We start from the raw sequence: 27,004 nt of genomic DNA, 5'->3' as shown, positions 1-27,004 counted from the left end.
ATTCTTAGAGCTGATATTTCACGTGTATATAAACCCAATTTCCACCTCCACTATTGTAAGTCCCTGAAGTTCAACACATGAAGAGCAACAGGCATGATTTTTTCTTTCTTCAAGCTTTTAATAAATAATCTCCTATATTTGTAGTGTTTGTACAGTTGTTTGTTTGACATGCAGATCTTCAACAGTGGATGGTGCTATTGAGCTGCAAAAGAGGATTTTTTTTTTCAGCTTTAAGGCTCTATTAAAGTTACTATAAATTACTTCTGATAAATTAAAGAGAATCTCGATGCTATATCAAATACATCAGTCAAATGTATCAGCTTTTAAAATATTTTTTATTCTGATTGCTGTACAAGAACAAATCACATCACAACAGCGCTGACATTTATCATAGCTCCACCTCAGGAAATGATGTCACTGAACAATTTTCTGCAAAGATTTTGGCAAAATAATCTAAAGAAGTGTAGAGGAAACTTTATGAGCCATACATCGCCTCACATAACCAAATGAACGATGCTCATAAACTTGTGCGCTGTTGTTCTCATAATGATCCATGGTAAGTACACTTTAAAAAGGGGTTAAATAGGTCAAATAAAATAGATTAATATGTTAATAAAACATAAATGTGAAAACTTATTTAAAATAACTGATTTACATTTTATTTCATCGCAGGAGTGGAAGGTTTGAGTTTAAATCAACCTCAAAAGGTTTTGATAAAGTTAAAGGGTAAAACTGTGTCCTTCAGATGTGAGGTCACCGGCTTGAGCTCTGATAACTATGTTCACTGGTACCATAAGAAAGTCGGTGGAACATTTAAAAGAATACTCTACATCAGTCATTCTGGGGTTATTACAAGTGAAGCAAAAGAATATGCCTCTGAAAAAACTGGAAATTCATATGGCATAAAACTCAAAGAAATAAAGGAGGATCATGCTGGCACTTATTACTGTGCATGCTGGGAGAGCAGCCACAGTGAGAGAAAGCTTTGACATCCGTGACATAAACCATGAGAGACTGTTATTCCACCACAGGAACAATGACAAAATCTAACAGTTACAAACCACAAACTCTCTGAAGAGAACGGCAAAATAGTGCGGTTTGGTGTAGCGAATATGTTTGCAGATAAAAACAACGGCAGAGAGTTAGGATGATGGTTATGAAATATAGTGAAAATGCCTCATGCAGGCCTTCTCAGTGCTACAATATTAAGAGATGCTGTGGAACAACTTCATATCTAATGTAGAGGGAATCCATGAACAGCACGCAATTCAGTGCTGAGCTTCAATTCATTGAACGCAATAAAACATGGACCACTCATACGCATGTCAACAGTGCAGTCACTATGTTTTGAAGTCTTCTATTATTTTATTGCTTTGATTAGGTTTTAAGGAAAAATACAATGAAGTATATGGAAATAAACAAGCAAAAAAATTCCCTAAGACTGAGGTTAGATGAGATTATGCAACACTTCTGAGATCTGAGGATGGTAGACTATCAATAGGCAGAAAGGTTTGGTTATCTTTAATGTCACTTTGTGTCGCAAATTTACTTTAGGATATGAACATAATGCAAGTTCAAAGACTTTAACCACACAGTGAAATATAGCTACTGGAACTACTACTTCATGCTCTGTTTCTTTTCTCTTGGTGCTGAGGCAATCCAAACATATCAGATATCATGTTAATTGCAGACCACTGGACATGCTCAACATTCACTCATAAAAGAATTGCAAAAATGATACCTTTAATACAACAGCTTGTCAACTTTGTAGGTTCAGGATTAGATCTTTTCTGAATTAAAATTTCCTGATAATTTACTCACCCCCATGTCATCCAAGATGTTCATGTCTTTCTTTTCTTTCAAAAATTAAGGTTTTTGAGGAAAACACTCCTGGATTCTTCTCCATATAGTGGACTTCAATGGGGTACAACGGGTTGAAGGTCCAAATAGCAGTTTCAGTGCAGCGTCAAAGGGCTCTACATGATCCCAGCCGAGGAATAAGGGAATAATATGAAGGAATTATATGTATTGCTACTCTAATGCACCTTTTAGGGCAGGGGTATTCAATTAATGTTCCAAGAGATCCGATCCTAAACACTCAAAATAGTCATCAAATATGCGAATCTTTGGCCCATAGACTCAAGGCAGTGATGTCTTAGAATTTTTTACCAAACAAAAGCAAATATTTCTCCAAACTGGAAATGAATAGGCCTATAAAAAAAGTTAGATTAGATGTTTTAACAGGATTTTTTATTTATTATTTATTTTACATTTAGACACCCACGTGAATGGCACATAGAAGGCCTTGGTACTGAGAAAACATACTGGGTAAACAGGGGTTACCTCTGAAGAAAAGTATGGACCATTTTTATATTTTGCTCAAAGCAATAAACTACTAAAACATGAGGACAAAACAAAACTAGTCATTTAAAAAAAATAATTTGTCTTCTCTAGCCATCTCTAATTAATTTTCCAAATTATAACATTGTTTATTATGAAATGCCCTTTATATGCTGATTAATAGCCTAATACTAAATGTATAAAAACATCTAAAGACGCCACACATTAACTTGTCTCAAACCTGGGTTAATAGAATTTTTCAGTCAGAGTCATCTGGATGACAGATAAAATAATTGTTTATAAAACTGATAGTTCGGGCCCTTGATTCTGATTGGTTGAGCCGCATTAGAAATTCCTGAAAACATACAGCTGACCGATTTGCATAAGTATCGCTGCGCCACTGAGAGTGTATGTTGCTGCGTCTGTCTTAGCAACGTAAACATATGTTTGTTGACTGTTCGCAAAGAACCGCCCCCTTTCGTTACTGTTGCTGTGTCCGACAAGCCATGCCGATCTCTCGCCACACATCATGTTTACATACATTGTAGAGCAAAGAGGACACTGACAACACGTTGACAGACAAGACAGGTTACTTTTGATATGAAACAAATTCTCAAATTTCAAATTTTGTCATTTTTAAATATATTTTAACAATAAATACCATTCGTGACAGATCACTGTAGCGCCTCAGTCCAAACGGCTTGTGAACCGATCATCTCTTATAGCATCAAATAAATAAATAAATGTTGTTTCAATCGCAGAAAGACGTCAATACACACAATTTTTCAAGTGCAAGTCCATCTATGTTAATCTGCTAACTCCCCTGACTGCTTTGTTGGACAAATTGTCAAAATTATGATTGGTTAGATCGCCTGTCAATCAAACTCCTGGCGAAGGATTTTGTTCATTGAAGCTTACTGCATTATGTAGAAGAGAGAGAGATATTGAGTGATTTTTTTTTAGCATTTTCCTTCAGGTCAGTCCTGAAAAATCTGTTTGAATGTCCGCTGCGAACTTGTCCTTTTAACATTTAATGGATTTCCCCGTGCCCTGCTGACACTGACAGCACTAGTCGAAGCATTCGTCATTTGCGTCTTGTTCCGTGTTCACAATGAGTTTCAATATAAAAGTCTTTGCAACTGAGTGACTCGCTCATAAAGACAATCTTTGCTGCCATCTAATGGCGTAATAATGTAATTTCTGTTGCTATTCACGGTCAGGGACTATTTTTCCAGAGGAAGGAAGGCCTTTAATGATTTTACTTCATGAAAGTTGCATTTCTATATATTTTTTTGGCTTTAATATTTGTATTGTGTGGTAACCGTTTTATAAAAGTAATAAGCCGTGTGAGGCCATGGTTTACAGTGAATTTATAATAGCTAAAGGGGTTTTAGGCCTAACAACACCCCTTAGCTGTTATATAGCCTCTTAAGAAGACCTCAGATGACCAACACTTATGAAGAGATGGCGCCAACCCCTGCGAAGAGCTCAGAAGATGAAACATGCACATTCCCAAATTTCTATATATCCTAATTATTGTTGATGTATTTCATTTTTCCAGGAGCTCATTGCTTCTACCTTAAAATTAAATGCTAACAGTGTTGTAAATTACAGTAATTGCACAAATTATTACATTATTTGCTAACTGCATTCTTCTAATATTGTAATTTTAACATGCATTCTCTGTAAAGCTGCTTTGAAACAATATGTATTGTGAAAAGCCCTATACAAATAAATGTGAATTGAATTGAATTGAATATAAATTTACTGTAAACCAATTTTTTTTTTTACAAAATAAATATTTGTTAATTTACTTGGATAACTTGAGTAGCTCACTTAATTTGGATTTGTAGCAAAAACTTATTTAGTATAATTATATATTGCACGTCTTATCTTGAGTAATCTAGACAAGGTTTTGTAAACACGTGCATTTCCAACATACTATTTAAGTAACATTTATTTAAATATTTACTGCTGGATTTGGCAGATGCAATGGACCCTTTTCACATGCTGACGACGGTTTTTTTTTTTTTTTTTTAATATTGCAACATAAATCTAGCAATTTTTCACATATTTCATATTTTAAGGCATTTTTTTTACAGTGTTGTCAACAACAGCCGTGACCGTTGTTTCGCGCCGCACCGCGCAGCTTACGGTCCGTAGACATCGGTCTATACACTGCGACGCATCAATGGAAACTTTACAAATCCCGACCTGGAAGCTTCGCAATCGCGTGCATTACCTCAGGTACAGGGCATCTGTTTACCGTCTCATCGCGCTGCACCGCATATTGTTTACCTTGCTTTTGACGCGTTGAAATGCTCCTCGCATTGCTGTAATCTTGTCTTTATTTATTTAATTGTTTGGAAAGTCGTGGATTTTTGTTTTGTTTTACTACTGATATGGAATCACTCAGTCTAAACGAGGATGTTTGCTGCTTTTTCAATAGGCCTAAATGAACATTTACTTAATTTTATTGTGTATAATCTACTTACTGGGGGATATCTAGTTCCCAGAATGCTTTGCATCAGATTTAATTCGAAGAGAAAATGTTTATTTTGTTTATCTTCACGTGTTTATAAGCAAGATAAATAAGTAGAAGTCTTGTTATTATTGTTTAATGTTCTATTAAGGTGGGATTTAGAAAGGTTTTTGTCTTGTTGGGAGTTTTGGGGGTTACCGTCGTGGTGACAAGTGGAGCCTGACGTTAAATTGACTACAGATTAGAGTAGAATGGCATGTAAAACGAATACTTAATCAGTAATTGATAGTAGTAACGTTGCTATGCGTCTTACATTGACAACATACTGTTCTTTATGTGACGTAAATCTTACGTGTGTCTAAGTGAAGCCATAATAGTGATGTTTGGAATTAACATAGTGTATATTTAGTATAACTATGTTGTTGTTACTCAATTTCTTTGCATTATTATTATAAGAAAAATTGAGTAGAAATGACTCATAGGTGCATGTTGAAGACATGTAAAAGCCAAGTGGTCAAACACAAATTAGATGAGTTCAAAATACTTAGAAGTCTGATGCAAATAGTTGCCTCAATTTTTTTGAGTAAAACCAAGGCAAGATTTTTTACAGTGTGGGGCTAATTGCTTTTATAAACCCTGAGTGCTTGTGGTGTGGCACTATTTTTTTAGCCGTGGTCCGCCATTTGAATAACATTGTTTTAGTGGGAAAAAGGGGTAGTGATTTAAGGGTACAGCCCCAGTGACAAGCCATCGTACCTTTAAAGGTACAATTTTTACAATGTTTTTCTGAGAGTGTTCTAAAGTGGTGGAAATGAGGAAGTCCATCAATGATATCCCAAAATCATTGGACAGGAACAAGCTTTCTCTTGGGTTAAGCTCAGAATGGGGCATGTCTCGATTAGCAATTAGCACGAGGACTGGAAACTCAGTAGCAATGCCACTTCCTGTTTGTTGCTGACTAAAATATATTCCTCCTTCATCACAGAGCAAACAATGAATAAGGCTTTCTCTGCTACTATGACTGCTCTTTTGACGCTTTCCTTTTTCCTGCTTATTCAGTTCATATGCAAAGGTGAGTCTATTATTGCTTGTCAATATAATTGAATCTGTATTATAAAACTAGTTTTTAAAGAAAAAATGTTATATATATATATATATATATATATATATATATATATATATATATATATATATATATATATATATATATATAAAAGAAGAAGAAGAAAATATTATGATCTAACCAAATATTCTATAGTTTGATTAGTGAGTTACTTTTTGCAGTGGATGGAGCCATTAAGCTGCAACAGAAAATCTCACTGACCAAAGCAGAGGAAAAGTTAGCCATTATAGACTGTCACTTCCCTTCAAACTGCTTGTACTACATCCACTGGTATCAGCAAAAAGAAGGAAAACCCTTTAAGAGGATACTGTATGCTGACATAAATGATGGAACTGCAAAAAATGATGCTGGATTTGAGTCCATAAAATCAGAAAAGAAATCATCAAATCATTTTGCTTTGAAAATCACCAAGCTGAAAAAAGAGCATTCAGCGATGTACTACTGTGCTTGCTGGATCTCAGGCAGCACAGTGAGTATAAAAACTGAAGCCCCACACAAAAAAACCCACAACCCTTCCTCTGATGTTGATATAAATACTATCATGACATTCTAAAGAATTACCCTGAAAGATTAACAGGGTTTCTGTCATTCTTATGAAGCGCAGGATGTATTTTTATGTTGCCTCTGTCTTTCTGCTGCAACATAATCTAATGCTTTCATAGAATAAAACCTAAGAACATCCTGAAAAAAATTGCTGACAAATTTACAGTAAATTAGCAAGCATATATATATATATATAGTTAATATCAGTTAATATTTATATACATTTTAAAACATTATCCCCCCCCAAAAAATTTTTTTTAATAAAATAATAATAAAAAAATTATAAAATGAATGATCCTAAAAATGTCAAGTTATCAAACTATCAAGTAACAGGAGTATACACAACTTTGCAAAAAATAAAAAAATAAAACACATTTTTCAAGTTAAAATATCATATCATTAAATCATGAATATATTTATGAATAGCCTTATTTGACTTGAATTAACTGTGCCTTTTCATAAAAAGGGTCAAACTGACTGACTTTAATCCAAAAGAGAAAGATCCAAACATAGTGTGAACCTGTATCTAAAACCTCATTTAAACTCAGATTAGCATGAGGACAGGAAACTCAATAGCACTGCAATTTCCTGTGTTTTGTTCATATAAATAAATTCCACCATCATCCCAGAGAAAAGACAGAAGCTCAGTATATTAAATCTGCCATCATGAGTCCTCAGCCGCAATTATTCTTTTTGCTGTTTATTCTCCTTACATGTAAAGGTAAGTGTTTAATGTGTGGCCATATCATCTTCATATCATCTTTAAACCTTTAAATTTAAACTTTTAAAACCAGAAAATATTAGCTCAAATAATTGTGTATCATTACATTACCTTATGATCTATTCCCCATATATATATGAAAAGGTAGTTTGATTTGTGATTGTTGTGTTGTTGCTTTTTGCAGTGGATGGAGCCGGTGAGCTCCAACAGAAAATCTCACTGACCAAAGCAGAGGACAAGTTAGCCATTATAGACTGTCACTTCCCTTCAAACTGCTGGGACTACATCCACTGGTATCAGCAAAAAGAGGGAGAACCCTTTAAGAGGATACTGTATGCTGACATAAATGATGGATCTGCAAAAAATGATGCAGGTTTTGAGTCTATAAAATCAGAAAAGAAATCATCAAATCATTTTGCTTTGAAAATCACCAACCCAGGTAGCAAAGACTTCTGGCCCTGATTTGGCATGAAGCCGGCACAGCTGGCATTCAGTCGGCACTGGCATGAGGCATGTGAACCGAACATGGCCCGGTTATGGTGGACATGGAACCGTCTTTAAGACGGCAAACAAGATATGGGCCAATTGTTAAGTGTATTATTTGGGCCACATGTAAAATATAGAACTGTGGGCCACATATGTGTGGCCAGACTTTTCCCACAGATATTTCATAATTGATAATATTTTCATGAACACAGCTGTTTCCCCTATTCCTGTTTACAACGTGGGTTTATTGCTCTCCATCAACAAGGTTTAATCAATTATGGGACACCATAAACTTTAAATTTATATTACATTTAGGCTACATTTAATCATTCAGCAAACTCTTTTATCCAAAGAGATTTACAATAGAGGACAACAAACCGTAAGCAAACCAACAAAAGCGCAATACTAAGACAGTCTAACACAGTACACAAAGCATATATATGTATGTATATATAGCTATATATATATATATATATATATATATATATATATATATATATATATATATATATGTATGTGTGTGTGTTTGTAATAATTTTGTTTGTGTGTAATATTTGCTTTATATATATATATATATATATATATACATATACCTACATATTAATGGTACCTATATACTGTATAATAGTGTTAGAAGGAAGCAAGCTTTTTAAATTAGCAGCAGATAGAAATTTAATTGTTTGATTATCTTAATTTATGCACAAACAAGGCCAATTTCACACATATGTTTTCTTTCTGAAAATGTCCTAGTATTATTGGGCATATTGGAGCAAGAAAAAAAATCTACCAATCAGGTCGCATCTAGAAAAGCGCGCATAAAGCGCAATGCTTCATGGGTTTGCCGTTTTAACCTCATTGCAGTCAGGACACACTCAGACTCAATCTTGTACCTTTATTGTTCGATTTGGATTTTTTTTTTTTCTTCATTTAAAAGTGTGTAATCTTGCGATTTAGCTGGTTTGGTTAACGTTTTAGAACGCTTTAACCAAAAAAAAAAAAAATTACTCCCGGAATCAGAGTTATTGAAGAATTGGGCGGGCACTGAATGCACTTGAGGCTGCACATCTCTAACGGCCGTGGACTCCTCAATTGACTCGAGCATAGCGAACGAAGTTTGGTAAGTGAATATTGTAAAATATATTTTATAGCCTATATTTGGTTTAACGTTACTTTTTTTGGATTGTAGAGTAAGTATGAACAATGCATAATCGTAGCTGTTAGGCCTATATTAAAATGTAATCAGTTCACTAATGTTAAATGTTCGTCGATTACATTCCCAGATAGCAAGCTATGATCAAAATAATGTTGAATCAATGTTAATTTGTCAACGTTAACATCATTGAATCAATATCACTTTTGCACCCTCAATTAATGTTGAAAATATGTTGAAATTTCAGCAAATAAAAGTCAATGGTAGTGGCATTGAATAAATGTTTGCACTCTCAGAAAATGAAACACAACTACAACTGACTTCAAGCCACAGCCTGAAATCAACTGAAGATAAAAGACGACAATAAATCTCTCAAGATAATTCTTTTTGAGAATTAACAGGTTTAGATGTTGATGTTTTATTGAAAATGTTTGGTCACCAACATTGGTCATCATTATTTAAAAAAATCTGAATATGATCAGTGGCAAGAAAGTATTATTGGTAAATATTTCAATAACAATTAACCACTTTTGGTCAGGAACAAGGTTAGAAATATACTCTGCTTTGTGAGGCAGAAAACTGTCTTATATACTAGTTTATTGTTTCTTGTTTCTTTGCAACAAATGGTGTGTTTTAGTAAACACTGTTACAAAGAGCACAAACTCACACAAAAAGCCCAGAGTCAAACTGCCCAACTAAAAGAACCACTGACCACCAAAATGGTGACCAAACATTTTCAATAAAACATCAACATCTAAACCTGTTAATTCTCAAAAAGAATTATCTTGAGAGATTTATTGTCTTCTTTTATTTTCAGTTGATTTCAGGCTGTGGCTTTAAGTCAGTTGTAGTTGTTTCATTTTCTGAAAGTGGAAACATTGATTCAATGCCATTACCATTTATTTATTTATTTATTTATTTATTTTTTGTTGAAATTTCAACATTAATTGAGGGTGCAAAAGTGATATTGATTCAATGATGTTAACATTGACAAATTAATATTGAATCAACATTATTTCGATCATGGCTTGCTATCTGGGTTCAGATTGTAATATTCAAGTTGTATAGATTTAATAATACAATGGTGTTGTTTGACAAATTATGTAATGAGAGCAAACGGGTTTATGTGTTTGTTTTGATAGTTTGTCTTTCAATTTGAAATGAAATAAGCAGAAATTAAGAAAACAACAACACCGTTGTTCATTTTTCCATTTGTTCAACAACAACAAAAACAAAAATATTTCTGCTTGATTTTTTTGGTTCATGTTTTTAACCTGTCAATCAAAAAATATTTTTTTTGGAACAAATGAAGAAAACTATTAAAGGTGCCAACAACTATCAAAACGTACATGGACCTTGTAGTTTCACCAATTCATTTATGATTTTCTTGATTGTGTTTGGTGTGTGTGTGTTTGCTTTCTGTATTATTAATAATTTATATGATTCATTTTACAATTTGAAATATTTTCTTTTATTTGTTGTTTCAGGTTGAAGAACAAAAGACCTGAGTAAAGCCACGGTATGGAAAAGACTTGGATGTACAATGATAGGGGCAATTCACGAAGAAAGGCATTAAGGGTAGTCAGTAAACTAATGGAAAACGAGCATGATGGGGAAAGAATTGTGAATGATGAGACAAGTGTTAATGTTGATGATTCAGAGGAATCTGACATGCAAATTGGTGATGAAAGTGATGATGATCTAGTTGATGGCACTGAGGATAAGGAAGTACATGAAAAGAGTGCAGCTTCTGTTGAGGATCTGCCTGATCTTGGAGAACAGTGTAGTGAGATGGATGGTGGTTTGCAGAGTTCTCTGGCAGACTGGGCAATTGAATTTGGAATATCTCTAATAGCTCTGTCAGCGCTTCTCAGCATCCTCAAAATCTGTCATCCCTCTCTGCCAAAGGATGGACGAACGTTGTTGAAAACAAAAACGAGCTACAAAATTAGCAGTGTGGCAGGTGGTGTGTTCCATTATTGTGGAATTCTGAATTCTATTCGGAAAATTCTAGATGTCATTTGGCGTAATGTGCCAGACAGACATGTTTTTAAACTGCAATTAAATTTTGATGGATTACCTATCTTCAAGAGTACAACTACACAGTTTTGGCCAATTCTTGGTTTGTTGCAAGGATACACCAAGAAACCTATTTTGATTGGACTGTTTTGTGGTACTTCTAAGCCAAATTCCTTGACTGAGTATCTTCATGATCTGGTTCAAGAGCTAAAAGTGTTGAAAGATGGGTTTCTGTTCAAGCAGAAAACTTTCTTTTTGAATGTTGTTTCTGTTGTGTGTGACACCCCAGCACGAGCGTTCATCAGAGGTGTGAAGTCACACACTGCTTATCATGGATGTGACAAGTGTCACCAAACAGGTATCCGCAAATCGAATAGAATGACATTTCCTGAGGTTAATGCGAGGCGCAGAACTGATGATAGTTTTAGGCAAGCCACAGATGAAGAACACCACATCCAACACTCACCTCTTACAGAGGTTGGCATCGACATGGTCACTTGTTTTCCATATGATTATATGCACCTGGTTTGTCTGGGTGTAATGAGACGTCTCTTAGACTTGTGGATCAGCACCACTGGTCCCTTGTACTGTCGCATTTCATCTAGTCAAGCTTCCATAGTTTCAGATAGACTTCTTGCACTGAGAAATTACATTCCAAGCGAGTTTGCTCGAAGGCCACGGGTTCTGGCTGAAAGATGTAGGTGGAAAGCCACAGAACTACGCCAATTCTTGTTGTACACTGGTCCAGTTGTGCTGAGGGGTATTCTGCAGCCTCAGATCTATGACAACTTCATGCTGTTGTCAGTAGGCGTGTATATTTTGGCAAGTCCACAATATTGTATGGAGTTGAATGACTTTGCTAAAACTCTTTTGGTGTCATTCGTTGAACACTTTGGCCTGCTTTACGGTGAGGAGTTTTTGGTATACAATATTCATGGTCTGGTGCATCTCAGTGATGATGTCAAAGTCCATGGTAATTTAGACCTTATATCAGCATTTCCCTTTGAAAATTTCTTAGGAAAACTAAAAAAATTGGTTCGAGGTCCACTTAATCCTTTGACTCAGGTGATACGAAGATTATCAGAGATGGAAAATGACAGCTACAGTTCTGATGTTAAAGAGGCAACTCAAAAACTGGAAAATGAGCATATGGATGGGCCAGTGCCAGAATGCTTCTCACAACAAGTTCGTCAATATAGAGTGCTTGCTACAGATGATGTAGTTGTGAAGGTCAAAGAGAGAGATTGTTGCATCAAAATTGATAAAAAGTTGTTGTTAGTCCAGAACATTGTTGAGGATAAAGGAATAGTGTACATTGTGGCCAATGAATATAAACAGGTGGAACACTTCTTTACATATCCTATTGACTCAAGAGAGCTGGGAATTTTTGTTGTTTCCAACCTCTCTACTAACATCAAATGTTTCATGGTTAGAAATAAGCCCCAGAAGTATGTGAGACTACCATTCCAAAACCGATTTGTTGTTGTTCCACTATTGCATTGAGACAAATAGCCCTTTTGTTTTAGCATTTCAGTTGGCTAAAGAGTATGTTACTGTGGTTTCAATTTTTTCTCATTAGATGTTTCACATAGTTGTTTTTGACAACACCAATGAGGTTGAAGTTGTACCTTCCATTTGGATGAAAAATGGAGAGTGCATGTGGCCTCCAAATAAAACTGATGTAGCAAAAGCTGTAAAATTACAAGAATGTCCTGGAGATGAATGGAAGCCCCATAAGGCCAGAATTATTTACACATCACGTAAGTTACATTAATTCACCTCTTTCTTCAAACTGAACTAGTGTTATGTATTACTTAAAATTGCTTTTTTTTTTTTTTTTTTTTTTTACTTTCCCAGATGACTACAATGAAGCTAGACGGAAACTTCCTCAAGCTGTTGATCACACTGACATTGGAAGTGATGGAGGGAACTCACCAATTAAATTTAAAAGAAGAAGAATGTAGGGGGAAGAATGTGTTTCATTGTTTTTTTTTTGTTTTTGTTTTTTTATTATTAATTGGTGGTGCACAACATTTACTAATAATTGCATATCTTGAAATGATGATATATGTTCTTAGACCTAAAAACAATTTTTTCCCCGGAGAGGATGATGATGATGAGATGGAAAGCACTGTGAAAGAAAAAAAAATCAAAAAAAGGGTAAGAACCTACTGCTATTTTAAATTATAGTGTATTTTATCATACCAGATAAAGTGCTAAGATCTGTTGTACTTCTAAGCAGAAAGTATCCATTGCCCAATGCTCCAAAGATCGTCAGACAGCACAAAAGTCCTGCATTAGAACCAGTAAAGCAAAACATCCCCAAGCTTCACCAAAGAGGCCACGGTGTTCCTGAATGTCACTATGATGACATGGAAGGCACCCTGGAAGGAACAATGTCAAGAAAAGGGTAGGAAGCTTCAGTATTTTTAAAAATTTTATACACTTTATCACAGCAGATAAAGGACTAACATATTTTGTACATTTGAGCAGAAAGTATTCATTGCCCAGTGCTCCAAAGATCAGTAGGCAGCACACCACTCCTGCATTAGACCCAGGAAAGCAAAACAGCCCCAAGCTCCACCCAAAAGACCACAGCACTGCTGACATCCACCCAAAAGACCACAGCACTCCTCAGGTCCACCCAAAAGGCCACAGTGCTGCTGACCTCCACCCAAAAGACCACAGCACTCCTGACCTCCATCGAAGAGGCTACTGCACTCCTGAGCTTTACTCAAGTGATGACAGCACTCCTGACCTCTACCCAAGAGGCCATAGCAGTCCTGAGCACAACCCAAGAGGCCACAGCACTCCTGACCTCTACCCAAGAGGCCATAGCAGTCCTGAGCACAACCCAAGAGACCATAGCAGGCACATTATCACTGAGCGCTGTACATCGAGGCACATCAGTTCTGAGATTCGTCCATTAAGGCATGTCAGCAGTGAGATCCACACATCAAGCAGCATCAGCACTGAGACTGGTAGATCAAGTCATGCCAGCTCTGAGAGCCATAGACCAAGCCATGCTGCACCTTCTCTAGTCCCATCAAAGCATATTGAGCCACACCAGACCAGGGAGCAGACATCTAGTTTGCAAACATGTGAGTATATTAATATTTATTATAGTTATGTTTGTTTTTCGTAATTTTTTTCCTCTGGCAAATTACTATTTGTACTTCATATTGTTTTTTACACTCTTTCTTATACAAAAAATGACTACAAGTTAAAACTTAGATGAACGTATGTTTGTGCCATCAACTTCCAAAAATTCATATCTCAAGAATGTTTTGTTGAGATGTTGTAATTTGTGATGATAAAGAATAGTCCCAATGGTGATTAATCCACAATTTTAGTCGTTTGGCATGTTAACTTGCAAATTTGACTTGCATTGGAATACAGTTTTGGTTTGGACAAGCAAATGGTCAGTGTTTACCTAATTAAGTGACTGAAAACTTATATTTGTCTTTCTTGTTTTCTTCCTAGCCCTCCTGCGTAATATATTAACAAAACAGGAAATGATGATGGACCAACTGCGAATCATCTTCAAGACCCTGCAGAGTATGAAATCGGCTGATGAGACAGAGACAGTCCTGGATCGAAATTTGTTGCCACTTAAAGATGTCAGTTCTCTTCAGGAAATGGAGGAACAACTACATAGTAATCCTGACCTCCAGAAACAGTTGGTATGTTGGCAAATCATCACATTTCCTAAAACTGAGGTTACTATCTTCAGTGTTTTCCACAGACATGCACTCTATTTGTGGTGGCACTTACCCTGTTAAATGTGGGGACAGATTTATAATTGATTAAACCATTGCTTAAAAAAATAATTCATGGTGATTTCAGGTAAACACGCTGGCTCTCAAAGGTGGGGTGGACGTCCACGAGTGCATTTGGAGGATTATGCAGGGCCTGATTACTAACTCTTTGGCGCAAAAAATCAACATGAGAGGAATAAATGGAAAAATTGGTTTCCAGCGCTTACGTTTAAGGGATGTTGTGATTGGTAAGTTGTACTTTATGCCATAAGAGTGCTTTAAGTGTTTAAAAATCTAAATTTATTTAAATTGATAATTAAGGTTACAAGGGGAGTAGAGGAAGAGAGGAGAACGAGATGAGGAAATGTGAGAGAAGGGATGGAAAGAGGGAGGGAGAAAAAAGGGCAGAGGAAAAGGATAGAGTGGAGAAATTGAGGGATGAGGGAAAAAGATGAGAGGAGGGGACAAAATGAAGTTATGCAGAGAAGGGAGGAGGTAGATAAGAGGTGGTGAGCAGGGGAGAGGAGAGGAAACACAAGTGTTATTTTTTATTTTACAGTGTCCTTGCTGCATGTTACATGTACTTAGAGTAATAATAACAGTTACTTATGAATAGTTGCATGCAGTAACTTTAAACCAAACCCTAATGCTAACTATAGTAAGTACTTCAATTATATTACACTGTTCTTAAATTAACAATTACACTGTGTAACAAGGAAACCATAAAACATAGTGTAACTGACAATTCCACTAAAACTGAACCCGGGACATTCTGGTGTATACATGCAAAGACCAGTTTAAATCGAAAGTGTAGACATACATGACTAGTTCACATGATTCATATTGTCCTTATTATTTTCTGCTGAACAAATGGTATTGAAACTATCATAGCATTGCACTAAGGCCAAGATTTTTTTGAAAAGTATATCTGTATTGTATATCTGTACTTAACCTGGTCGGATGATGGTGCCAGCTCATTACTAAACTGATCTGCATTAATTTACATTCTCTATGTGTAGATGTAACTGAATGTCTGTAAATAGGTTCTGGGTTCAGTTTTAATGTATTTCTCCTTTAAAATTCAATAGCCACATTAGCTTTTGATACAGGAGCTGATTTCAAACCATGTTTACATGTATGTTTCAGCGGCTGTGAGGCGTAACCGTCTGACGTCTGCGGCCACAGAAAAGGACATTGATTCCACCATCAAAAGATGGCTATATCTGGCCCCAGATAGGGATGGTGGCAGGAGAGAGAGGATGAAGAGAAAAGAGTGTCAGGAGAGTACAACAGGTTAACGGATCTGTGACTTGTTTGGATTTTCAAGAGTTGTGTCCAGTGCCGCTTGTTCATAAACTGAATCATAAGTTGAAGAGTTGTGTACACAGTGCTGCTTGTTCATTAACTGAATCAGATGTTGAAGAATTGTGTACACAGTGCTGCTTGTTCATGAACTGAATCAGATGTTGAAGAATTGTGTACACAGTGCTGCTTGTTCATGAACTGAATCAGATGTTGACGAATTGTGTTCACAGTGCTGCTTGTTCATGAACTGAATCAGATGTTGACGAATTGTGTACACAGTGCTGCTTGTTCATGAACTGAATCAGATGTTGACGAATTGTGTTCACAGTGCTGCTTGTTCATGAACTGAATCAGATGTTGACGAATTGTGTACACAGTGCTGCTTGTTCATGAACTGAATCAGATGTTGACGAATTGTGTACACAGTGCTGCTTGTTCATGAACTGAATCAGATGTTGAAGAATTGTGTTCACAGTGCTGCTTGTTCATGAACTGAATCAGATGTTGACGAATTGTGTTCACAGTGCTGCTTGTTCATGAACTGAATCAGATGTTGACGAATTGTGTACACAGTGCTGCTTGTTCATGAACTGAATCAGATGTTGAAGAATTGTGTTCACAGTGCTGCTTGTTCATGAACTGAATCAGATGTTGACGAATTGTGTACACAGTGCTGCTTGTTCAATAACTGAATCAGATGTTGAAGAATTATGTACACAGTGCTGCTTGTTCATGAACTGAATCAGATGTTGAAGAGTTGTGTTCACAGTGGCATTGACATGCAAGCATTGTTTTTTGTTTCTTTTGTTTAAATGTGAAACAATAAATATTTTTTCAAAATACTGTTGTTGTTCAGGCATTTTTCATTTGGGCCAAGGGTGTGTATAAAGTGGCTAGATTAAGGTTTTGTTGAGGCTGACATGTGGAACCAAATGTTTGGTCCTGAATAGTACCAGAATAGGGCCAGCTATTGTCATACATTTGGCTGAGATATGGCTATGCCATGGGCCATATGTGGCCCGGGTTCTGGCAACCTGACCTGGTCCAGTCATGTACCGTAATTCACTGCTGTATTTGGGCCAAGTGAAAGTGGGTTGTGTGGCCCATCACTGGGCCAAACCAGTTTTGCTATGTGGGAAGCTGCAAAAACAGCATTCAGCGATGTACTACTGTGCTTGCTGGATCTCAGGCAGCACAGTGAGTATAAAAACTGAAGCCCCACACAAAAAAACCCACAACCCTTCCCATTTATGTTGTATCTGTCTTTCTGTGCAACAGAATAAGATGCCTCCACTGAATAAAACTTGAGAACATCCTGAAAAAATATATTAGATTTTTTTGCTGACAAATTTACAGTAAATTATCGTCCTGTCCTGCCTGCAGAGTAATGAAAGAACAAACCCCAAACAAATAAATATTTTTTGTACAGTTATACAAAGCATAAAAAACAACCATAACTAAGTATTAAGTAACACGTGTACGCAACTTTGCAAAAAAATTGCAAACATATTTTTCAAAGCATCATATATCATTAAATCATGAATAGCTCATAAGTTTGGTTAATTTGACAAACTGTGCCCTAAAAGGATCAAAAACCTCAATACAAACTCATGAGCACAGGAAATAGCACTGCAACTTCCTGTTTTTGCTCAGAAATTCATTTTACCATCATCCCAGAGAAAAGACAGAAGCTCTGTATCTTAAATCTGCCATCATGAGTCCTCGGCTGCAATTATTCTTTTTATTGTTTGTTCTTCTAATATGTAAAGGTAAGTGTTTAATGTGTGGCCATATCATCTTTATATCACCATTGTTCTATCTAACCATAAATGTTTTTTTAACCAAAAAATATTAGCTTGATTTGTTAGTTTAATTTGTGAGTTGTCACTTTTTGCAGTGGATGGAGCCATTAAGCTGCAACAGAAAATCTCACTGACCAAAGCAGAGGAAAAGTTAGCCATTATAGACTGTCACTTCCCTTCAGACTGCTGGAACTACATCCACTGGTATCAGCAAAAAGAAGGAAAACCCTTTAAGAGGATACTGTATGCTGACATAAATGATGGATCTGCAAAAAATGATGCTGGATTTGAGTCCATAAAATCAGAAAAGAAAGCTTCAAATCATTTTGCTTTGAAAATCACCAAGCTGAAAAAAGAGCATTCAGCGATGTACTACTGTGCTTGCTGGATCTCAGGCAGCACAGTGAGTATAAAAACTGAAGCCCTGTGCAAAAACTTTTCTCAAACCTTTCTCTGAATGTTATATTAACATAATTGTACTAGTTCAAACATTAGATCATGGTGCTACTGCTGCTAATAAAACCAAATTACCCTGAAAGATTAACAGGGTTTCTGTCATTCTTATGAAGCGCAGGATGTATTTTTATGTTGCCTCTGTCTTTCTGCTGCAACATAATCTAATGCTTTCATAGAATAAAACCTAAGAACATCCTGAAAAAAATTGCTAAAGGTTGCTAAGGGTAAATTAGCAAGCATATATATATATATATATATATATATATATATATATATATATATATATATATATAGTTAATATCAGTTAATATTTATATACATTTTAAAACATTATCCCCCCCAAGGGGGATAATGATTATTACCATAATTATGGGTTTGATTCCCAAGTAATCAATCAACTACTAAAATGTATATCTTGAATGAAATGGAATGCATATATATATATATATATATATATATATATATATATATATATATATATATATATATATATATTTTTTTTTTTATTTATTTATTTATTTATTTATTCTTTTTAAATAAATGGGCAACAAAGGCAGAAATAATTTTTCAAATAGTTAAAAGAGAGCTAATTACTTTGCTTCACGACCATGTGGTCCTTTGCAGGTGTCTGAATGATGTCACTTCCTGTCACATGATGTTGACTGCATGACTTGATCCAAAATGGTCCCTTTTTATTGGTTACTCCGAATGACATCAATGAAATTCATTTTTCCGGACATTCTTTCTCATAACAAAGCAAAGTATTCTACTCATAATTTTAATATCATTTTGTACTATGTTGATATATGATGTTAGAAAATCATGTCAGAAAATAAAATATATACATTTATTTCATTTTAAGATATTTTAATCACAAATGAAATGGCTGTATTGGGTGGTTAAACCGAATGACCTTTTGACACTTCAAAATCTTTAAAATACATTTATATGTAGCAAAATATGTTTGGATTCAATAAAAGAGATCTAGTTGTACTACCTGACATACTTTGGATGTCATATTTTTGTTTTTTATTATAATTAAGACCTTTGGACAAAAAAATGACAAAATCAGCGGATCCTGGGTATGAAAACCTCATAGAGAAAATGGGTATTGATGCCGTTCTGTTCGGCATCGTGGTGATGGGCTTGCAAAAATGTCCTCATACTTTACACCTTATTTTGGAAAGCGGAAGTAGGCCTAATCTATTTTCTGTTAATGTGCAAGACTTCCTTTTCATAAGTAAATAACTAGAAGAATATCAAATGGCAGTAACTGGCAAAGCTACAAACCAGTGTGCTTATGATTTTGAAAATAAATTAAAACAATGTAACAAATGCCAGTTTTCAATATCAAGCAGCATAACTGAGTGTTTTTGTACAGCTTAAATAACTGGAAGTGGGTGACGGTTGCATAAAACTTCCTTTTCAAAAGACGTGAACTTATAATGTGGAAACGATTAAAGTCCTCATGTAGTCGATAATTTTATCCATTAAAACTCATCTTTGATCACCAAAATGACATATTTAAATGTTTTTTTTTTAGCTTGAATGTAACTACACCCTTGCCTCATTTAGTATATGCGGATCAATTAATATGCAAATTAGCCCCGCCTCCACTTACTCACACAAGCTCAGAGATCCACTTGGTCAACTTACTGAGGTAAACGCTGCACAATGGTATCGCTTTTTACAACTTCGGACACATAATGGTTATTAATATGATTAGCATTTTGCTTGACTACGTTATCAAACAGCTAATAATGTGTTGCTAATGTTACACAAACCATGTTCACATTCACGAGTCAGACAGCTGCCTTCTAACAATCATATCCTTGCAAACGCTTTGAACAACTCAGAAAGTCAGTGGAGAAAGGCATATAGTTCATAATATCATTGCAACATCATACACCCGTCATATTGCTTTTTTCTTATTTCACTTCAGTTTTAAGAAGAAAACACTCAGCAATGGTGTTGACATATGAATTTGCACATGGTTTGTCTTAAAGCATATTTAAAACACCACATAGACATATGAACAACATTAAAAACTTTAACTGCTGTCTAGACATTGAAAATATACATCCCCTGCTGGTGAAACTGTGGTAATATTTTGCACATAAAGAAATAAGAGTTCACAAATGTCTAAAAACATACACAGTCTAAGCTGCTCAAGGATCAACATTGCATTTCTTTTCCCAGAAAAAATACCACATTGTGTGTCAATCAGATTCATTACCAATATTTTTGTACAATATCGTATTGTCAGAGAAAAATCATATAAGTACACATTAGTGTAATACTGAAGGACAGAGTAGAAGCTGTGGAATCTGTCACATCTGAATCATGAACCACAAAACGAACTCAGATTAGCACGAGGGCCGGAAACTTAATTTTATAAACGTCCCATATGATTTCCCCTCATCACAGGATGAAGACAGAAGCTCTCCAGACACTCCCTGCCATCATGAGTCTTCAAATGCAGCTACGCTTTTTGTTTCTTATTAACCTTTTATGTATAGGTAAGTTTTTTATTTTAATCATTTTTATCATTCCATAATTTTTTATTCCATAAAACGCTAATATGATAATCTTTATTAATTTAACATTTATGTTGGCTATCTTACCTTGGGTAACATACTGTTATGCTATTTTTTTTGTAGTTGATGGAAACGTGAAGTTGCAACAGAAAATCTCCTCAACCAAATCTGTGGATAAGACAGTTGTTATAGACTGTAATTATCCTTCAGACTGCAGTGGCTACATTCACTGGTATCAACTAAAAGAGGGAAACACCTTAAAAAGAATACTGTATTCATCAATCTCAGATGGAAGCACTTACAATGATCCTGGTTTTGAATTGTTTAAAGTAAATAAGAAAGGGTCAAATCTGGCTCTGAAAATATCTGAACTAAAAAAAGAGCATTCAGCGATGTATTACTGTGCTTGCTGGGTGTCAGGCGGCACAGTAGTTATAAATACTGAAACCCTGTACAAAAACTCAGCAGGGTTTCTCTTTAATCTGAAACCACAAGCCACAATATTTAACAACCATCTGCTAAAAAATGAAACAATCCATTTCTTTCAGCCCTAATATATTAATTCACCCCAAAGAGTGTTTGCTGATCCTCAGCATTCGAGGAAAGAGGGTTTAAAATGGGTTATGAATTAAGTTTAGACTGATGAAGGACAAATGTGATGTTGAACAGTGAGAAACATCAATAGGCTTTAGGATTCAAGGAATTAAAGTTGCAGAGATTAGTTGAAACAGACCCATTGCTTAAATTAATTCATTAATATTAAATATTTTACTCAGCGTTTAGAGGGTCCTCTTTGGACACATGCCCTGGACAATTATCCCGTTTCCACTGTCTGTCTGGCCTAAAGCGTGTTCAAAGCGTGTCGCAGGACTTGTAAACAAACTATTGCAGCCCCTACTGGTAAGAGTGTGACATGACACTGTACAGAACACTTGCTGGATATATTCACCACAGAAGTAAATTAAGTTTTAGCACTCCAGTGATGAAAAACATGACTGATATAGCTTTTTACTTTCTTTTTTAGTATTTTAAAAAGTATACAGGGATATTCTTAAACAATGTACATGAGGAAACTGCAGATTCTCCTCTGCACAAACTCTGTCTTTTTGTTTAGGAGTAAATGACTGTGGGAGACAAGAAAGTCTTCGGTTCGGGTACAAGACTATATGTGACAGGTAAGACAAAATTCACATAATTATGGTCTACTAAACCTGTGTTAAGCATTTTAAAGTTAGTTAATTATTTCTGTAATTCAGCTGGCAACTCAGAGCTGAATAACTCTTTAGAGATTCCAGCAATTCCATCTTGAGTGCTTGTTTATGTTTATATAAAACAGGAGAAATTTTGTTAAAGGGATAGTTCACTCAAAAATAAAAATGTTGTCATCATTTGCTCACCTTCATATCATTATAAACTGGCATGACTTTCTTTCCTCTGTGGAACACAAAAGAAGATATTTTTAAACATGTGTCAGTGTTTATTTGTCCATACAATATAAGTAAAGGGTTTCAATGTTGTTTTGAACTGTACTGGCTTTTATTGTATGGACAAACACTGCTGAAACATTCTTCAAAATATATTTTGTGTTCCACAGAAAAATATATTTTTAAAAAATATATAAAGTCATACAAGATTGAAACGGAGAGCGATGATGACAAAATGTGTATTTTTGGGTGATCTATCCCATTAAAATAGTGTAGATCATCAGAAACAGTGGTCTTCATCAACTAAACCAGGCTACAAGTTTAGTATTATTCATTAGTATTTGTAATAGACTTAATCTGAGTGGGCGCCTGGATCAAAAGGTTTGGAACAGGAACACGGCTGACAGTAACTGGTAAGAAAAAGTGTCAGAATTTATTCAGACAAAAGAAGATATTTAGAAATATGTGTCAGTGTTTGTCCATGTAATGAAAGAAAAGGGTTTCAATGTTGTTTTGAACTGCACTGGCTTTTATTGTATGGACAAAAAACTGTTGAATCTTTCTTCAAAATATATTTTGTGTTCTACAGAAAAATGCAGGATTTTTTAATAAAGTCATACAGGTTTTGAACGGCATGAGGGCGATGATGACAAAATTATACTTTTTGTGTGAACTATCCCTTTAAAATAGTGTAGATCATCAGGAACAGTGATATAACAGTGATATAAAACTAAACCAGGCTAGTTTTACTTTATTCATTAGTATTTGTAATAGACTTAATCTGAGTGGGCTACGCTATCAAAAGGTTTGGAACAGGAACACGGCTGATAGTAACTGGTAAGAAACTGTCCGAATTTCTTCAAACAAAAGAAGTTATTTAGAAATGTTCATCAGTGTTTGTTTGTCCATATAATGAAAGTAAAGGGTTTCAATGTTGTTTTGAACTGCACTGGCTTTTATTGTATGGACAAAAACTGCTGAAACATTCTTCAAAATATATTTTGTGTTCTACAAAAAAATGCAATTTTTAATATAAAGTCATACAGGTTTTGAACGGCATGAGGGCGATGATGACAAAATGTGTATTTTTGGGTGATCTATAACATTAAAATAGTGTAGATCATCAGAAACAGTGGTCTTAATCAATTAAACCAGGCTAAAAGTTTTGTATTACTCAGAAGTATTTGTAATAGACTTAATCTGAGTGGGCAACTATAGGATCAAAAGGTTTGGAACAGGAACGCGGCTGATAGTAACTGGTAAGAAAAAGTGTCAGAATTTTTCAAACAAAACAAGATATTTAGAAATGTTCATCAGTGTTTGTTTGTTCATACAATGTAAGTAAAGGGATTCAATGTTGTTTTGAACTGCACTGGCTTTTATTGTATGGACAAAAACCGCTGAAACATTCTTCAAAATATATTTTGTGTTCTACAGAAAAATGCAGGATTTTTTAATAAAGTCATACAGGTTTTGAACGGCATAAGGGCGATGATGACAAAATTAGTATTTTTGGGTGATCTATAACATTAAAATAGTGTAGATCATCAGAAACAGTAGCCTTAATCAACTAAACCAGGCTAGAAGTTTTGTATTATTCATTAGTATTTGTAATAGACTTAATCTGAGTGGGCAACTACTTGATCAAAAGGTTTGGAACAGGAACACGGCTGATAGTAACTGGTAAGAAACTGTCCGAATTTCTTCAAACAAAAGAAGATATTTAGAAATGTTCATCAGTGTTTGTCCATAAAATGAAAGAAAAGGGTTTCAATGTTGTTTTGAACTGCACTGACTTTTATTATTTGGACAAAATCTATTGAAACATTCTTCAAAATAAATTTTGTGTTCTACAGAAAAATGCATTTTTTGTAACACTTTACAATAAGGTTCATTAGTTAACATTGGTTAACTGCGTTAGTTAACATGAACTAAAAATGAACTGCACTTATACAGCATTTATAATCTTTGTTAATGTTAATGTCAACATTTACTAATACATTATTAGCAACTGTCTGAATTTCTTCAAACAAAAGAAGTTATTTAGAAATGTTCATCAGTGTTTGTCCATATAATGAAAGAAAAGGGTTTCAATGTTGTTTTGAACTGCACTGACTTTTATTGTATGGACAAAAAAACTGTTGAAACATTCTTCAAAATATATTTTGTGTTCTACAGAAAAATGCATTTTTTTAAATATAAAGTCATACAGGTTTGGAACGATATGAGGGTGATTATGACAAAATTAGTATTTTTGGGTGAACCCATAAAATTTTTGTGTTCTACAGAAAAATGCAGGTTTATATATATATATATATATATATATATATATATATATATATATATATATATATATATATATATATATATATATATATATATATAAAGTCATACAGGTTTTGAACGGCATAAGGACGATGATGACAAAATGTTTCTTTTTGTGTGAACTATCCCTTTAAAATAGTGTAGATCATCAGGAACAGTGATATAAAACTAAACCAGGCTAGTTTGACTTTATTCATTAGTATTTGTAATAGACTTAATCTGAGTGGGCTACGCTATCAAAAGGTTTGGAACAGGAACACGGCTGATAGTAACTGGTAAGAAACTGTCCGAATTTCTTCAAACAAAAGAAGATATTTAGAAATGTTCATCAGTGTTTGTTTGTCCATATAATGAAAGTAAAGGGTTTTCAACGTTGTTTTGAAATGCTTATATTGTATGGACAAAAACTGCTGAAACATTCTTATATCAAAATATATTTTGTGTTCTACAAAAAAATGCAGGATTTTTTCATAAAGTCATACAGGTTTGAAACAGCATGAGGGCGATGATGACAAAATGATTCTTTTTGTGTGAACTATCCCTTTAAAATAGTGTAGATCATCAGAAACAGTGGTCTTAATCAACTAAACCAGGCTAGAAGTTTTGCTTCATTCAGAAATATTCGCAATAGACTTAATCAGAATTTCTTCAAACTCATAAAATGATGTAATTTCCAAGTGAAAACTTTCTAAAGTCACCCTCTATTTGTTTCTTATCTCATTTGCTTATTGATCACTGAAGTCATGTTCAACATGTGTTTCTCTTAAGACCAAGGGAAGGACAAGGTCATTGCACCGACGGTATCAGCATACCTACCATCAAGAAAAACAAGTGGCAAACAGGCAATGTTATGCCAGGCCAGTAAAATGTTTCCTGACTTGGTGACATTCACCTGGAAAAAGAAGAGCAATACAGGAGATTGGACGGATGTATCGAATGATGATGTTGTGGAACAGAGTAATTCTGAAAATTCAAAAGTCACCTCCGTGACGAGTATGGTGATTGTAGATGAAAACACGGCTAGAGACAATCTCTACAAATGTATTGTTAAGCATGAAGGAGGCAAGGATCATGAGGGTATTGAACTGAAGAAAGGTAATTTGAAGAAACTCCTATTTGCTACATTCATGTGTCAGACTCCTTAGAAAGAAAGTTTAAGACAACTGACACAGGTTGCAGATAGAATCATGAGCTTTGATTATAAATCATACAAAAACTTTTTTTTTAAAAAACCTTTATTTCAAAAATAAAGTAAAAGTACATCATTTTCTATTCATTTGTATTAATATAACAAAAAATGAATAGAAAATTAATAAAAATCATGTACTTTTAATTCTAATTAACTCTGTACTGTATCTATACACTGTATTGTATTGTATAATATACACTGTATTGTTATATTTCAGATAACAAAGAGTCAGCAAAGAAATCGAATGAGCCGGAGCCAACGTGCCCACCCGACACTGATGACACTGAGAAGACCGATGAAAACCAGATATCAGGTGAATAAATAAAAATGACTATATAAATGAAATGCAAATTAGGATGGATTTTAAACTAATTATTTTTGTGTTTAAAAATCCAAGCCAACATTTAAATTATATATATATATATATATATATATATATATATATATATATATATATATATACACACACACGCACATAAATTTTAACCTAAGATCTTAATGTTGATCAAAAACAAAATGTTCACAGACATGTTATGCCTCGACACCCTATAGTATATTAAAAAAATTATAGACGTGTAAATGTTTCATCAAAGCATTCAAATGTGTTTTTTGTTTTTTTTTACAGACAATTCGGAGCAAGTGCCCAGCCTGTACCTGTTTGTCTACGCGTATGGTGTCATGCTTATGAAGAATGGACTATATTTTTGTGCCATCTCTATCTTTCTATTAAAGAGAAAATTTGGAAAGAAAGAATAAAGCTCTTAGAGACTAAATGCATAAGATAAACATCAAGCAAACAAAGATTTATCATACAGAGTATGTTTAGCAGCTATCTGCAGCTATGTTAACTTTGCTTAAATGTATTGTTTTTAAATGTAGTTGTTGTAGATCAGCTTTGCACAACTGGGTGAAACTTTACAATAAGGTTCATTAGTTAAACATGAACTAATAATGAACTGCACTGATACAGCATTTATTAATCTTTTAATAATACATTATTAAAATCTTGTTAGCATTAGTTAATGCAACAACTGGATTTGCATTAACTAATGTTAACGAAGATTAGTAAATACAGTAACAAATGTATTGCTCATGGTTAGTTCATGTTAGTTAATACATTAACTAATGTTTAACTAATGAACCTTATTGTAAAGTTATGCACAAATTTTATTTTTTCATCTTTGAAATGCAATATTTTGATTTTTTTTAAAAAGTGTATAATATACCAACATTTTTAAATGTTTTGTATTTGTCTTTGTGGCATTCTCTGAATTTGTTAAATAAAATCTGACAAACATTTCTTCTTCTTGCTCATAAATAAAAATGTTAATTTCATATTAAAAT

General features: G+C 34.5%; 1 protein-coding gene and 1 gene segment (V, D, J or C); both read left to right on the top strand.

The window, feature by feature from the left end:
• Nucleotides 1-468: 468 nt before the first annotated feature.
• On the top strand, nt 469-26,975 carry LOC137003902 (T-cell receptor gamma chain C region C7.5-like). The segment is given in 6 exon segments: nt 469-556; nt 673-972; nt 22,509-22,559; nt 25,240-25,566; nt 25,878-25,973; nt 26,286-26,975. Coding segments are annotated over 6 exon segments (948 nt in total).
• Nucleotides 8,226-16,186, top strand: LOC137003900 (uncharacterized). Of its 2 annotated transcripts, XM_067364183.1 has the most exons (10): nt 8,226-8,812; nt 10,333-10,364; nt 12,444-12,624; nt 12,722-12,824; nt 12,943-13,024; nt 13,107-13,274; nt 13,358-13,965; nt 14,348-14,547; nt 14,711-14,870; nt 15,769-16,186. In XM_067364183.1, exons 6-10 carry the CDS (start codon nt 13,237-13,239, stop codon nt 15,918-15,920), a joined length of 1,158 nt encoding a protein of 385 aa, XP_067220284.1. In that variant the 5' UTR covers nt 8,226-8,812; nt 10,333-10,364; nt 12,444-12,624; nt 12,722-12,824; nt 12,943-13,024; nt 13,107-13,236; the 3' UTR covers nt 15,921-16,186. The 2 variants fall into 2 exon arrangements, 1 of the variants encoding a protein (XP_067220284.1); XR_010892041.1 differs by lacking the exons at nt 13,358-13,965; nt 14,348-14,547; nt 14,711-14,870; nt 15,769-16,186 and having other exon boundaries at nt 10,333-12,624; nt 13,107-13,348.
• Nucleotides 26,976-27,004: the final 29 nt, after the last annotated feature.

This window comes from Chanodichthys erythropterus, chromosome 16, assembly GCF_024489055.1.
Source record: "Chanodichthys erythropterus isolate Z2021 chromosome 16, ASM2448905v1, whole genome shotgun sequence".
Lineage (NCBI taxonomy): Eukaryota > Metazoa > Chordata > Actinopteri > Cypriniformes > Xenocyprididae > Chanodichthys > Chanodichthys erythropterus.
This window is presented reverse-complemented; position numbering and strand designations above follow the sequence as displayed.